The 16,265-nt window shown below is 37.8% G+C and overlaps 1 protein-coding gene across 1 annotated transcript in view; it reads left to right on the top strand.

Annotated features, from left to right (window-relative positions):
• Positions 1-16,265, top strand: part of nbas (NBAS subunit of NRZ tethering complex) — a 165,563-nt gene that overhangs the window by 106,469 nt on the left and 42,829 nt on the right. Inside the window, exons 44-49 of the mRNA XM_028040395.1 lie at positions 1,966-2,216; positions 6,851-7,191; positions 8,763-8,993; positions 12,312-12,514; positions 15,004-15,093; positions 15,764-15,947. Of these exons, the coding sequence (XP_027896196.1) occupies positions 1,966-2,216; positions 6,851-7,191; positions 8,763-8,993; positions 12,312-12,514; positions 15,004-15,093; positions 15,764-15,947 (1,300 nt within the window). The remainder of the gene's footprint in view (positions 1-1,965; positions 2,217-6,850; positions 7,192-8,762; positions 8,994-12,311; positions 12,515-15,003; positions 15,094-15,763; positions 15,948-16,265) is intronic.

Raw genomic sequence — 16,265 nt, 5'->3', positions numbered from 1 at the left:
TGGCCTGGCTTTTGAAACAAACAAGAGAAGATTGTAATAACAAGCATCTGATATTACAGCCACATGAGTACCACAAAGATAGAGTGGGGAAATTCTATTGCGTCCTTAGAGAGCAACCAACAAGGAAGCGGCGGCAGCAGCCAAGCCAGCGTGGCGGAGACTAGTAATGAAGCTATCAGAGAGAAATATGTTCACCACAGAGATGTTAAAAACCACAGAGAAAAATAGAAGAAATGCTCCCAACTTAACAAAAGTTTTTTTTTATCAAAGCTCATAGCCTCTCATCTCACTAAAAGGAGGTTTCAATTTGTATAGTCCTCATTTTCTTTAGAGGTATTATGAATAACTAATAAAATAACCCTGATTGGGTGCCTGTCTGTGTGAGAGAGACAGAACACTAGCTAAGCTGAGTGTGCTTCCCTTTGTATTAGCTCAGATGATTGCAGCCATATTAGAGCTCCTGTGGTGAACATGATTAGAGTTATTTACATTATTGAGCCTATTGTCAGCGGCTGCATCCGCTGTTGCTCTCTATTTAATTTTTTCATTAGCAGAAGCCTCCCAGCTAAGTGCGACGGAGAGCCCAGGGGAAGCGTTGTCCACTTTGATGTTGTCTTGTTCTGACAGATAAACAGAACTCCACTCTTACGAACACGCTCCCAGACAGCCGCAGATTGCTCAGAGCCCCTCGGAGACCACCAGCGAGTAGCTTTACATTGCCCTTGCCTTTTTAATCTTTGTAGCGCTTCTTGTTTGACTTTAATTGCATTTCTCTGGGGGGTTTTCTCCATTTCTTTGTGCTGTTCTGCTTCTCTTCATTTTAGTTTGGTTCTCATTCTTTGGACCACTTGCTGCAGTTGACTTTTTGCTCTATGGCTACACAAACTCAGATTGTACTCAGATTAATCAAGTCAATGAAACGGCTTCTCGTCAGATTTTTGCCACCATCTGAATGTTCAATATGTCCTCAACTTGACTTTCTTCCTGTATACTTTCAATTTTGTTTTCATTCCTCCTCTTTGTTTAAGTTTGATCAGTTCAAATTCTTAAGATTGTCAGCTGTGATAAATATCCTAGTTTTTTTAGGGCTCTATTATTATTTTTTATAACTTTGTAAAACACAACATCCACTCCTGCTGGTTCACTTATGACTACTGATTAAATCATATTATTCTATGCTACTTTTCTTTCCTTTTCCTACTGTGTTTAAACAGTTCTCAACCAGTCTTGCTTACTTGTCGCCTTACTGAACAAATCTTTGGCTTTGAGACTACAAGCAAATACTCCTATTTGTTTAACAGATTTTTAAATATCTAAAATGTCTAAAAAAAAAAGAAATTAGGTGAACTAGCTAACTATTAAACAACTATTTATATTTGCTAAATGCCAAAATGTTTAGGATAATTATTTATAGATCTATTTTTAAGAAGATTCATAGATTCATTTCCTTGATATTTGGTAGAATGGCCAGTGTGACTTGGATATTCTTCCACAGTTTCTTAGTTTGCCACATAGCATTCTGTCTTCATCTGTTTTGTAAAGTGCACCAGTCACTCCTGCAGCAAAGCACTCACAAAATATGATACTGCCATCCCAATATGTTGGGATGGTGTTCTCAGGATTTCAAGTGTCCATCTTTTTTCTCCAAATAAATCGGTGATGCTTGTGAAGACTTGTGGCCATCAGTCTTCCTAAATTGTTGAAGAACTTAGTAAGCTTAATGTAATTACACTTATGAATTTAAAGGAAACAAGATTCTCTATTGATAATCTGGCATTGAGCAAACAGACATAATTTTTATAATCCTATCTGGATAATTTTAGATTTATTTAAACTCAGTGAGGGAAAACTTATGTGTATTTTTATACTGTGTATTTTAATATCTTGTTCCAAATGCATTTGTGCTGTATTGATTTGATTCTCAGCTGATTTATTTGCCCCCTGCTTTTTCTCCCCCACTTCAAGTCTTTCCACTGAAGAAATCGAAAGTCGGAGTAACTCCCTCAAACTGTTTGACACTTTGAAAAGCGACCCGGAGGCCTTTTACAGCCACATGACCAAATATGTTCTGCCCACTGTGGAGGGAAGTGACCTGGGCCGCCTTCTCTACTACTACACCTTAATAGACGCTGCAGGCTGTGAGCCTTATGTGACCACCATCATAAAACCAGACTCTCATGTCAAACTGCTGAAGAACCTTCGTACTATTGCCAAAGGTATGTTTTGGGAGGTTTTTTTGTTTCTATTTGATGATGTGCTGGTGAACTATATATATTCTTCTTTTGACTTTTTCATGTTTTCTTAATTTACAATCATAGACTTCAGTGGATTTTGGTGGATATATAACCCTGAACATACTTTTTCCACCATGAAACATCATGCTGGTAGCAACATGCTGTGGGGGATACTCCTCCTCAGTAGGCTTGGGAAGCTCCTCAGAATTGATGGGAAGTTTGGACATTTTATCAGTATTAAATTTTGAATGATTTAAACAAAAACTGTTCAGACAAATATTAGAGCAGCAGCATTCATAAATTCTAGGCATTAACAAATACATTCTATCTTGTGAATACCAGTGAAATACATTTTAAATGAAGGATTTATGGGAGATTTTCCACCCCTAAATTGTGAGGATAAAAAAAAAACAACACATATTTCACTGTGAAGAAAATATTAAACATCCCCGATGACAAATTTACAGTGAGAGGTTACATGCATTATCTTTTATCTCCTCCTTGATCTTATTCTGTCCCTTTTATTTCTTCCCGATTGGTTCATGAAACACTTTCCTGCAGTGCTGAAACCGAATGCAATCATTTGCCTGTAACTGAAAGAGACACCGACCCACGTTTGTATTATTAGTCAAATAACTGACACCCTGGGAGCCTGCAGTGACACCGTTGAAGTGAGCATTGATCTCAAAGGACGTTGAGACCAGACATCGCCCTCCCAGCTCTTCAGTACCTGATCCCAGTTTTGTAAGGGTGAAAACGTTGTCAGCTCTTTTGGGAGTTCAGTAAAGGTCAGCTGGGTGTCATCTTGTGTTTTCACGCCTCGCTTCCTCCTTCTGCTTATGGAAGTGCCACAATTTTTAACAATGACACATGTCTCTGTTTAAAACATGAACAAAGCAAAAACACACTCGCCCGAGAGATAGACTTTAAGTCTTGGATAATAAACAAGCAAAATCTTCACTTAAGGTGTAGGCTCAATGCAGGGGAAGCAAATCAACCAATATGAAAGCAAAACACAAGTGTTGTTACATTTTCCAGATGGATTCAGAGGCATACTTTACTGAAGTGACAGAAATCTAAGTGTGATTTACATAGGTTGCAATATCTGGTATTGCCTAATGCACAATATATTAGGTATACAGTAGGTTTGCTGTGCATAATGTCACTTCTTTCTGTTCTTGCTTTGCTCTTGTTCCCTTAAAGTACCGTATTCTTTTCTAAAGAATTGCATTACAAGTTAATTAAAGACTTGCATCAGAATCTTTAGTCTCATCAGCTGCACTGTTCAGATGTTAAATGGAGTGCTTAATTTTTGGAGTTTGTTAAAAGAAAAAGCTTTTAGGCATTGTTTTCCAGATGCATTTCAAAAATGGATTCTATAAATTTTGTAGGTATAGCTATTCTTGAAGACTCCAGGATTTATTCAGAACCTTAACCTCATAACTTTCACAAGGGACACCAGTGTCCTCACATAACCTACATCTGTAAATGTTTTTGGAGTGATAGTTAACTATCATCCCAATAAAAGAATAAGGATGGAGCAATATTTATTATTATCTGGTGGATTTGCTGTGCATGAATGGATAACTTAATTCATGGTAATTCGAATCAGAGAGAGGCCAATATTCTTCTGTAACAATGTGAGAGGGTGATGCACAGGAAAAACAAGTTCTTCCACAAGTTATCCCAAAGGGTGTATTTAATTTTCCACTGATGTCTTTTCGATGGTGTCTTAATTGATTCTTTATAAATATAAATTATATGGAATATGTTGTTTTTCAGCACTTGGGATCAAAAGCTGATAAATACCCTATTTTGATAGATTATGTTTTGCTAAGGACCAGCAAACAAGCTGCCTCTCTCTCTCTCTCTCTATATATATATATATATATGTATAATATATGCTGTATATATCGATCTATCGATATATAGATAGATATATCTGGACCAGGAACATATTTAGCTACACTGACAGTAGTATGTACATATTTTACTTCCTTTGCTCTAGAAGTAAAGTACTTAAACTTTGGGAGCTGCTCCTGCCAGGAAAAAAGAAACTTCACCTTGAATTTTCTTCAACATAACATCACCTCCTGATCTCCTGTCTTCATCAAATATTTAGAGCCATATGACCTCGGGAGGGTCTGAAGGATCTTTTAATTTAAAAAAAATAAGCCAACAGTTCAAAGGGACAAGAAATGACAAAACAGGTAGATGGTTCCCTCTACAGAAGCTGCAGTTTTGCTCCAAGTCCTAAAACTTTTTTGTTAGCCCAGAAATTGTTTCAAAACATAACTACTTTGCAGTGATTTGAATCCCCAAGCCCTCAAAGTTTTTCAAAGCTTTGTACCTCACACACACTTGCTAGTCAGAGCTGTACCTTGATACAGGAGGTAAGCTGCAATTTTACACACTCCGTTCAGGGGAGGGATTTACTAATTGATCGGTTTTGCAGATGCTGGCGCATGAACTCCAACAGATGCACATTACCACACTCAAAAACCTCAACAAAATCTAGAGCATCCAAATTCATGCAGGCTACTTGTACCTCAGCTGATTTTGTGACATTAACACATAGAAGTTTGCATTCCCTGAATCTCTTTCCAACTTCCTCACATACGACTTTAGTGCAACCCACAAATTCACACTGTGTGGGTGAAATTGTCACACAAGTTGTTGTCTCCAGGGCCACTAACTTTCTGTTAACATGATCAAACTTTGACACATACTCACTCAAAATGATTCATAAGTCACGTTGGAAACCACATCAGCGCATACAAAGTTTTGGTTGGATAATCATTTATGCTAACCTCAACTCAAGGAGTTATAGGAGTTTGGTAAGGAGGTATGGGCCAAAATATTCTAACAAATATTTTGAGAATTCATGTAGGAGGCCTGAAAACCAAGTCATAAGGTTTAAAATGCAAATATTCAGCTTTTTACCCATAATTAAGTATGTTTTTTACTTTGGTATGCTGTATAAAGTTTCAAGCATTGTAGGGGCAGCATCATGCTGTGGGACTGCTTTGCTGCTAGAAATATTTAACTGCAAAAAGTAGGTTCTATAATGAGGATACAGGACTACCACCAGATTCTCCAACTTCACGTCAGGTCAGCAGCGGAAATTAGACACAAATGCGTGTTCAAACATGAAAATGATTCCACACACTTGTGTCTGCTGATTTAGTTCCTGGCTTCAGAGTCAGGCAGTGTGCATTAAATCTTTATACCATCATCAGATGGTGTATCAGCTGATTGTCTGAGTGGTGTGTAGGAAGGAAGATGATGATATCCACTACGCAGGAGACTGAAACAGAAGCAGAGAAAAGGTGCATTGAGCAGAGACAGACAGTGAGAATGTGTGGACATGTGTAAGTGCATGTCACTCTTATCTGCGGTTTAGGTGTTCTGTGTAGAGGTAATATAAAAGTGTTTGGTGCTCTGTTTTTTGTGAATTTTTGTGCATAGTAATTAAGCAGCTTCATTCCCCTTTTTAAATGGAGCCCAGAATGAACATTAGCATACAATAAGAGGTCGTACATTGAAAAAAAAAAAAAAAAAATTATTTGACAGCTTTAACACTCCATTCATAAAAATGGTCATGGAGGGGGGAAATGTAGAAATTAAAAGGAAACAGAAAAAAAGTTTAACAGTAAGCAAGGTAGAACCCATTATCCTTCAGTGACAGCCTCTATAAGTACCTCCGCCTACATGGTCTTTCTAGAAGTGCGAGGTGTCAAGTGACCAGAGACATGGTCGAGGTAAAAGATGGCAAAGAAAAACCTCTTCTGAGTTAAGCAACAAGATTTAGCTAAACATACAGGAGGAAGGATTTTTGCAAAAATTTCAAACATATCAAGTGGGAGAGAGTTTTACAGCTGCAGATAGACTGCTTCTGATCAATAAGTCACATTGCTTCTGGAACTGCAGAGGAAAAGTAAGTTTTTATTTTTAAAAAATGGCAATAAAGGCTTGAGACATAATTTACCTATTTTTTTTGCTTTTGATAACAACAAACCAATGTTTTAAATTGCCCAATTTTATTTATAAAAGTAAGTGTACTCTCTGTCCGTGTATTTTTATTCACCCTATATTTATGCAGGGTGTCCCATTGAGATCTAATACAATTTGCATTGCATACATTATCTTTGCAAGGTCTTAAAATGACTTAGAACTAACCTTAAAATGTAGCAAAAATGTACTCTATGATAAAGAAATGAATCAATCCCCCAAACCATCTACATTTACAAAATACGGTGCAAACTTAATTAAATTAATCATATTTTGTCACTTTTCAAATGGGTTTCTCATAACCCATTTATTAAGTGTTTAGTATTTGACAAACATTTTTTTGTTTACAAATGAGACCATTTTATATGTTCACCATTGGATTTTCTTTTGAATTATTGCTAACATTTGATGTAAGACTGCTTTGATATTCAACAAAATATACAAAGTATAATTGTGTCAAATATTAAACATGTTAATATATGACAACTTATATTACATGCATATTAAAAAATCAAACCTAAGTCAAAGAGTTGTTGGATGGGGAAAGGCAAGCAAGTTTTATAATGTAAAATATACTTCACTGTGTTTTTGTTTTTGTTTTGCAGGTGTAAACTACAAAAAGCTGACTGATGAGTCCTCTGATCCACTGGCCACATTACAGCCAGTCCTGACCAGTCAGAATGTTCAGTCCATCTCTAAACTCTCCAATCGGCTGCCTTTACCCGGAGGCGGCAAGGCAACGGTCTCCGCCAGCGCAGTTCACGCACTATGGCTGCAGAAATTGTTTTGGAAAGGAGATCCACAGCTGCTGAAACGACCCCCACGCAGTGATCAGGATTACCTGCATGCTTACAACACCTGTGCCAAGTACCTGGACAAACTAGTCCCCACAGATGCCATCTGCTTCCTGGACAGTATCACTTTCTCTCCTGACGCAGCCAAAAATGTAAGCAGCATTTTGCCATCTTATTCATATGAATCAATATTTGTCAAACAGAAAGGATGAAAAAGCAGCACATCAGAGTGTAGTGTAGAACAAACTTTTTTCTCTCTCTGTAAAAGCATCAGACTGGATTTGATAGCTGGGCATACACATTTGTAACTGTTGCATTTGCGGCCAGTGGATCCTGACCGCCACCCAGACAGGACACATATTGTGCAGGAGGAAGGATTGTGGGGAGTTTTAGTCACTACATCAACCCGTCATGTTTTTCCCTCCTGACTCTAAATTGTTTAGCTGATCTTCACCTGTGCCTCCAGCTTCATTTTGAGTTGTCAAAAGCCCTCATGCTAATTTCAGATGAGGAATTCTGTTCACATCCAAACTCTGAAGCCTCAAAACTCATACTAGCCCTGATTTATAAAAGAAATTATGAAATTTCCCTAGAAATGTCAGACACATAATTACAACTCTGTGAGAAATTATCCTGCGGTAGAATTAAAGGGCCTCAGTGCACCTTATCAATAGTAGCCCACTGTGTCTTTTTTTCTTCCCTGCACCCTACCAGTTTCCTCTTCAGACCTTTGCTTCCCCCCCCCCCGTTTTTCCATTATGTCCCGTCTCTTTCCCTGCAAATCTGAGGTTTAATTGATCCCTCTCTACTTCAGAGCCAATTAAACCCCAATTCCCATCAGGCACAGTTTTCCCTCTGGTCTTTAACATGCAGATTACCTCTCAGAAACACATCGCTTTTCTATTCCTTTTCTTCCCGTCATTTTGAGCCCATCCAGGAAATATCCAAACCCCTCTCACTATCAGGACTACAGCTGACCTTTAAGTGCTACTTTGCTCTCTACAAAGAAGCCCGATCAATTTCTGACAAAGCTAAGAGGTGAGATGGGTAACTGAGGTTTGTCATTCTACCCACTGGACAAATTTTATAAAGAGAAGCTCCCAGCATTGCCAACCTCTCTTCCTCACTATTGATTTTAGATAAACCTTTTTAGTGTCATACCTGAATTTACAGTTTAATACAGACTGATCCGACCAGGTGATTCAGTCTGAAAGACCATCTTGTGCTGGTGGAGAAAAAATCTGATGTCTTCAAAATATCAATTATGCTTGAATGAGAAGTGGCAGCTATGAAGCCAGATAATGTTGGTGTATCCACCTCGGTTTGATTGTGTGTTCAGAACATGTCAACGGCTGTCTACTTTCATGTAAGAGGATAAAACCTTCAGCCAAAGGCCCTCTCCTCCCTGCATGAATAGTTAACCTGTTCACACTGAATAAAATCAATCACATTAGCCTGACTTCTATGATGTCTCTTACACACATTTCTCTCTCTAACCTGCTTCTCCCATGCATTTACACTTCAGGTTCCTGATATTATTTTCATCGAGATCGATTCCATGCCTTCAGCATGTTATGTTTTGAATTAATAAATATCACCTGTCAATCCTCTCCTCCCTCTCTTTGCCCAATTTGACCTCAATCTTCCCCACTCATTTGCTTTTCTTATCACGTCTCCCCTTCCTTCGTTCCTTGACCTTCCATGTCCTCTATTCCCCGTCCAGCTGAGCGTCCAAGCAAGGTTGGAGGTGATAAAGCGAGCCTCCAAAGCCCTGCGCCAGCTGGCCGAAAAGAACAGGAACAGGAAGAAAGGAATTGATAATAGTGGAGAGCATGACGGTACAGACCCAACAGGAATGACTTCTGACGAGGCTCTAGCACACCTGCAGCAATCCGAGGCCCACCTGGACACTCTGAGTCATGCCTTCGTCCTGTCACTCAAAGACAGCCAGCAGGTAGGACACATCTGCCACAGTTCAGCTATGTTTTTTTTCTTTCAGGATGAGAATTTCTCTTTATGCAACACTGTGTCAAAAATATCAACTTATGAAAAAATAAAAGGTTTCAAAAGAAATATGTCTCCTTAAATACATTATGCAGATTTTTTTAAATTTGTATTTCTGCAAAAAAAGCATCGTAACAGTATTGTAATAAAATATTTCTTAAAAATACCAAGAATAGCATTTCTAAAGACTCTTTAATATTGTTTTATGTTTCAACAGAAAAATATTATTTTTAAATTTTTATTTGTTTTCAATAAGATGCACATACAGTAATTGTTTCAGCCAAAATGGATTGAAACACAGAAATTATTAGTTGTTAAATAAGTAGAGGATTTTTATTTTATCCTTTGACAAGCTAAAAAAAGGTGTGTTAAACTTAGAATAAGAAAAATTATTATTTCAAGAATAAGAATTCTTAAAATTCTTATTTTGATATCAGGTACTGGTGGATTATGTATCCCATACACTCCCAAACCCAGCCTTAGGGACTTTCCTCCATATCTTTCCCCTTGTTTACCTATTTTGTCTTTCTGCAAACTGTAGAATAAATGTCCACTAGTCCCACAGAAATCTTTTTAAAAGTCTAAAATCAATCATGTGAAAAATTAAACACATCCTATGAAGCTTTAGCATCAAGCTCACTTTCTTTAGTCTTTTGTAAGACTAGCTCATCGCTCACTATGGCAACAGTGCCAGAAATGGGTGGTATATTCAAATCTAAGTCTGCAAACAAAAGTAGCACTAAAAAAGTTTGGGAGTCCTCCCTCATAAACACTTAGGTTCAGAAAGAAAAAAAAAAACCATATGTCAAGAGCCAGTTTATTTACTGATAAAGGGCAAAAAAACTGAAAGTACAAGACAAATAAACTCTACATTTAAGCCAGTTATGTTCAGGCAGCCCTGCCCTTTGCATTGGTATGGGTTACCTCTGCGAAGTTACTCACCTGTAATACATTCAGTTTATTTTATTATGTGCTGGTATGCCAAGTATTGGCATACCAGCACATACAATAGATGGAAGCAACAGGCATGTTAACCAGACTTCGAGGTTTTTGAGTATTTGTTTTTGATATTCTAACACACACACACACGCACATACACGCCGGCATTTCTCATTTCCCTACCATGAGATGGCCTTTAGTTCGACCTCCAGATGGTGTTTGTGAGTGTTTATTCTGTATATGTGGTTGCATATTTTGGTTGGTTCTGCTCTGCTAAACTCTTCCAAGGCTCACAGAGGCCGGTCAAGGGTATATTAATGTAAATCTACTGTCTGCTGTTTAAAATGAGCCCCTCCATATGGACATATACAAGGCACATGCACCATGCTGTAGCTCATTAAATAAAGTCACTCTAACTTAACCCCGCTGTCGCCTCACTGTGCCCATGCACATGTGTAAACACTAAATGAATGCTTGGCCGGAGAAACGGACCGTTATGATTTGGTGAGTGAGGTGTTGCTATGCGACCATGAGGCTGCACTGAGAACCGGCTTGACCACCACAGCATGTAAGTTGGTGATATTTAGCCCCCAATTTATCTGTGTTTAAGAGCACAAATCCTCCATAATGGAGGCGAAGGTACAAGCATTACAAGGCAGAGCGTTCAGGAAGAGTCACAGGTGCGTGTGTGCAGAACACGTTATCAGACAAGTTATCCTCTTTAATGAAACTTCACCTCTTTTAGTGGGTGAAGCGATTGCATCCTTAGAGGATAAAAAGCATATTAAGGAGTGGGAAAGGCCAGATAGGCAGAGAAAGATGGATATAAGGAGCTCTATGGGTTATTTCGGCTATAAAGAGTTCATTTATCAAAAGGACATGATCCACTGCAGCAACAGGTGCACTGACCTGGCATTAGGAGAACAAATTGCGTGCTCTGGATTTCATACATACTGCCTTGCAAAAGTATTTAAACTGCTTGAACTGTTTTTATGCATATAGATCAAAACAGAACAATGTTTGATTGTAAAGTGTAAGGATAATGGTATATTAATCTATAGATATTTACAAATAATCTGAGATGTGTGATGTGTATTTCTATTGAACCCCTCTGATGTCCTTAAGTAAAATTCTGTTCCACCAACTGCGTTTAGGACACAGCTTTAAATAGTAAACATGGTCTGACTGTGTTTAATTTAATCTCTGTATAAATGCAATTATTCCATGAAGGACTCAGAGATTTTGTAAGAGAACATTTATGAACAAACAGCACTATGAACACCAGAGAAGTAAGCTGACGATTCAAGGATAGAGTTGTGGACTTGGAAAATAAATGCATCCCACACTATTCAGATTTCATTCATGAAGCCATAATGTTGAGCATTACATTTATGATGCACTTTGTACAAGTTTATCAAATAAAATCACAATAATCCACACTGGAGATTGTTTCTGTAAACTGGCAAAGTGCTGCGAACATTGAGAAAGGTTATAAATTGCTCTCCAGAATAAACATCCCAATCAAAGTCTGTTGTCTGCGTTATTTTACAGAAAAGTTCAATCCTGCTACGTAATTTCCATTCCTCTCAGAGCTGGAGCAAGGACTGATGAATTGAAAGCTTAATGTAATAGCACATTCACTCATCATCATGTCCATTGCACATAATTGGCGTATTACCAAAATCGCTGTATTTTTTCATCAGGCGCTCAGCCTCAGACTATATTGCCAGGAACATGAGGGACCACAGTGAAACTGCTGCATATAAAATGTTATCCAATCAGGCACTCCTCAGCCTTTAGCTGGCACACCGCTGATGGATATAATATTATAATTAAGTATCTCATATAAATGATCACTGTCTCATTTCAACAGAAGGAATAATAATAAGATATCAGTATCAAGTCCTTAATATTGTCTCGGTAATACAAAAAGACCCATATTTGTTTTAAAAAAAGAAAAACGTACTCGTGTCATGATCAAAGTGCATACTGGATTGCTAAGTGTACATCTTTTATACCGCATCTCTACATTAGAAGAAATGATTTGGTTTATATCTGCAAGAAACACACATATTTTGCAGGTAAAAGTGTTAAAGTTAAGACATTTAAATTTAAAGAGGTTTGGGATTCACTATGACAAAAGTCTAACTCCTACAAATGTACATCTAAAGGTCTGTAATGTATAGACGAAAACATCTTTTCTTTAGCCACATTTTAATTAATGTAGTTCACTGCATTATGGGAATTTTAAAATACCCATAATGCAGTTCAATAAAATGTTACCATTCAACAGACTCCTTTTGGTTTTGTTTATCTCTCTCTACTTTAGGAACAGCGACAGCGCTACAGTCAGCTTTATGATTTGTCGCGGTCTGAAAGGTCAAAAATTTGCGAGTTAGCAGTCACAATGGCAACTGACGGACATCCTCTGGAGCAGATTAAAGAGCTTCTGTCTGTAGCTGTTGGACCGCTCGACCTGTCTGTCAAAACTGTGCTTCAGGAGGCTGTGCAGAGGGTCGTGGCAGCACTTAGGTAAGATCACTCACTTTCTCTCTGTTTCTCAGTTTCTCTCACACCTGTATAGAATAGAATAGAAGTACTTTATTCATCCCAGCAGGGAAATTACTTCGCAGTTACAGCATAGAGACAAGACACAATAACAACTACCACTGAGTAGTAGTTGTCTATAAATTGTAAAAATATGAATATGAATATAGTTGTCAGAGCACAAGGAACTCAAGTCAGGAATCAAAACTGTACATTAAAATAAAAACGCATGCAATTGTTATACACATTTACAGAAGTTTGCAAGAGAACATAGGTGAACAAATAGTATCTCACTCCTGTGTGAGGACAAGCTAGCTTACTGATTCAGTATGTTGACCTGTTGCCATGGAAAACTCTTAAAAGCTTTGTTTTGAAAGCCTGAAAGTTCCTTGCTTCATTGCTGTATAAACACTGAAAGTAGAATTCAACCTAAAATTAGATGCTGTATAAAGATGTAATTTAATTCCCTGATAGCCTCACTCAAAACACATTTCACACACTAGTTCTTTTTTATAATACGGTAAGAAACTTTTAATTAACAAAGCTTAACATTTTTCTTATTTCACCACAAACAGAATGCTACGGATGAGTCTTTGCTGGCTAAAAATGCAAACTTAATTGAATTTTTGAGTTAAGATGTTTTTTTTTGTTTCTTTTAGCTAAATCTGGTATCTTTATGTAAAAATAGACCACATAATTAGGTTTCTTAATTGTTACAGAAATCTACATGTAGCCAAAATTATTTTTCAGAGTTTTTTTTTTTCTTGCTGGAAGAAAGTTGTGTGTCTTGTAGTTTTCTTGTCTGTATTTTTTTTTAAATTATTATCATTATTACATTTTGTACAAATGCATGCTTAACAATATCATCATCCCTTTACTGTATTTTTATACATACTGTCTCACAAGATTATACAATCAAAAGAATGATACAAAATATGTCTTAAAATTATATATGAATAAAAAAGAGGCTTAGGATCAGGGCACCTTAACACAACTCCCACAACCTGATCTTTCTTGGCACTTATCAGAAAATATTCAGTATATCGGTCCACTCCGGGCTCAGCATGTTGTTGGGAAGAATACTGTCAAAAGAGAAGCCTGAATGTACAGAAGCTGCCTGTGGGAGTTCAGCTCTGAGCACTCGAAAGGAACGGAGAGATGATTCGTGCTGACATGCCTGTGGAGCTGCTAGATTTAAAAGCCATGCCAAATACGTGGATATTGTGTGACTCAGCGTGCAAAAACTTTATACAGTCATTACTGAGCTTGGTGAAAAACAGAGAATTGAGGAGATTCTGGGTTATTAATATGACCTAAAAGAAAGGAAGTTCAACTCATTCTTGTTGCCCTTTCAGCCTTGTGGACCTCTTTAGTTTTACCGACGGAGCCAGATATAATCTGGCCGTTTGATTGGCTTGATATATGAGCACCAATCCCCTTGATTATTGTCCTGCCTCATTTCCTGCTTTTTATGGCTGCTCAATGGTGCATGGTGCAGATTAATGGCACCTGCATTTATACACCAGCAGAAGATGATCGTGCACATCTGCCGATTCTCATTTGTATTCATGCAGACGTGCATTCACTACTTGTAATGAACACACACTCTCTGTCTTGCATGTGTTTTTGTGCTTTTTCTCTGATTCATTGTCTTCCGATAACTAATGCACCCTCGTGTAGATATTCTCTTCTGGATTTCATCCACAACTTTTATATATCTGCTTGTTGGTTGTATGTATGCTTACACAGAGCTTCGTTATATGTAATTATAGGTAGATTTTCTTTGTCGTGTTTATGGCTTTCAGAAATTTGCCTTTACTTATTGTTGTAGGACTGTCCTGAATGTTTGGCAGTTATGAATGAGCCAGTCTGGTTTTTGGCTCCCCCAAAAAGCTTTCTGGTCTGGTGCAGCAGGCAGAGCCGAGTCTAACACTAATGGCTGTCTTTTGTATCTGTCATAACCACTCTGTTTGTGTTGGTGTCTGCATGTGTGTTTTCCAAGGAGAAACATCTAAGTGGGAAAATGCTAAAGAGAAAATGCTGTCTCATCTCCTTCATTTGTGGAAGAACATTTGTGTATTTTGTGGTTTATATATGCCAAGACACGAGTCTTTGCATGGATACATGCAAAGAACAACACGGGAAAAGAGGCAGATGTCAGAACCACAAAAACAGAAACACTAATGATGTCCCAATTTCTCTTTCAAATTGCTAGTTTGTGTTTTTAAATCAATTTAATTTGCAACTTATTGGAAGTGAGAATTCAAAAGATCATGTAAATTAACAAAACTTATAGAGCCTATGAGGTTTCCTCTTCCGCAGATTTATTAACATTTTTTCTGGTTCATTTTTAAAAACAGTGGTTTTTTAAAAATTGTCTCAAGCAAGTGCTTGTTGTGCCTTGGCTTTACCAAAAAATTTTTTATGATCCTGCATTGTTTTAACTTAGAATTTTGATTTTATTTTTGTTTCAGTGGAGACCAAACTGCCCTGACAAATTACCCTAAACCCCTCAGGGTCCTGGAGGGGTTGGTGGCATCTGTGCACAACAATGTGCAGAGCGGGTAGGTTCCACTTGTCCACTCACGCCTATTTGAAAGTTTAATCTTACCTCTTGAGGACTTGTGATCCTCAAGAAGTAAATGTATCCTTTTCAACTGTAAGGTTGTGTGTATCTTGAAAACGAGTCATAAGACAAAGCCCATCAGCAAATCCACATCAGAATGGCATAGAAATAAAAAATAATTAGGACTTCTGAGACCCACTTGATCCAGACTCTAATCTGAATGCAGTATTGTTGTTAATTAAGTTCAGGTATTGACGGGAATGTCAATAAGTTGTAGATTTCTACACTTAAACTGCAAAACGTTTTTTGTGTGTGTACAATAATTAGATTTTGACTTGTCTGGCAAAAGTTCAAATTTTGTTCAGGCCAGAAAAGCAGCCTTAAAGACCTTATTTTTATTATTGATTCAGGTTTTATGCTTTTTTTTTATTTGCTGAAAGATTTCAGTACTCTTGAATGTCACTCACATTTAGCTTTTAGACTGTTTATCACTGTGAAGTAATTTTGTACAGGCCTTTTCTATTTTTTTTTTTTTTTTTTGGAAACACGTAAGCCCAACCTGTTGATCTCTTCTGAGAGTAACCCACACACACATCCTCTGCCAGTCTGAGCTTTCCTTATCTCTCTTGGCCTGTCTGACTGCTGTCTCTCTGCCCTTCTTCCATCAGTGACAGCACTGTGACTTCAGATGACCTCCTGGCTTGGCTGCGTCCGTTCTGCGGTGACGCATCCCTCCCGGTGAGGCCTCGCATCGACGTCCTGCAGATCCTGGAAAGTAACTTCAGTCTGATGGACCATGACGTCCGTCTTCTGCTGCTCTACAGGACTCAGGCTGTGCTCAAAGACAGAGAGGTGATGCAAACACACATGCTTGTAATGGCAATCACTTACCCACTGCACATGGAGTGTTAATTTGTAGCACTTGAGAAATGACTTTTATTCCCAGCATTATTTTTTTTTAAAAAAGCTAAAAAATAATTAATTTGCAGAAGATTATAGAGGCTTGGTTATATTTATTTTGAGGATGTACTTGAAATTAAAGAGCTAAAAGAAGAATTAATTTGGAGAATTAGAAAACAGAAGAAGGGGTGGACCAAGAAATCACTCACTTCTTTGTGAAATGTCGCAATTGAGCGAAGTGAATTTGCTCCTAAATTCTGCATACTTTGC

This window comes from Xiphophorus couchianus, chromosome 15, assembly GCF_001444195.1.
Source record: "Xiphophorus couchianus chromosome 15, X_couchianus-1.0, whole genome shotgun sequence".
Taxonomy (NCBI): Eukaryota; Metazoa; Chordata; class Actinopteri; order Cyprinodontiformes; family Poeciliidae; genus Xiphophorus; species Xiphophorus couchianus.
The sequence above is the reverse complement of the archived record's forward strand: the minus strand, read 5'-3'. Positions and strand labels throughout refer to the sequence as shown.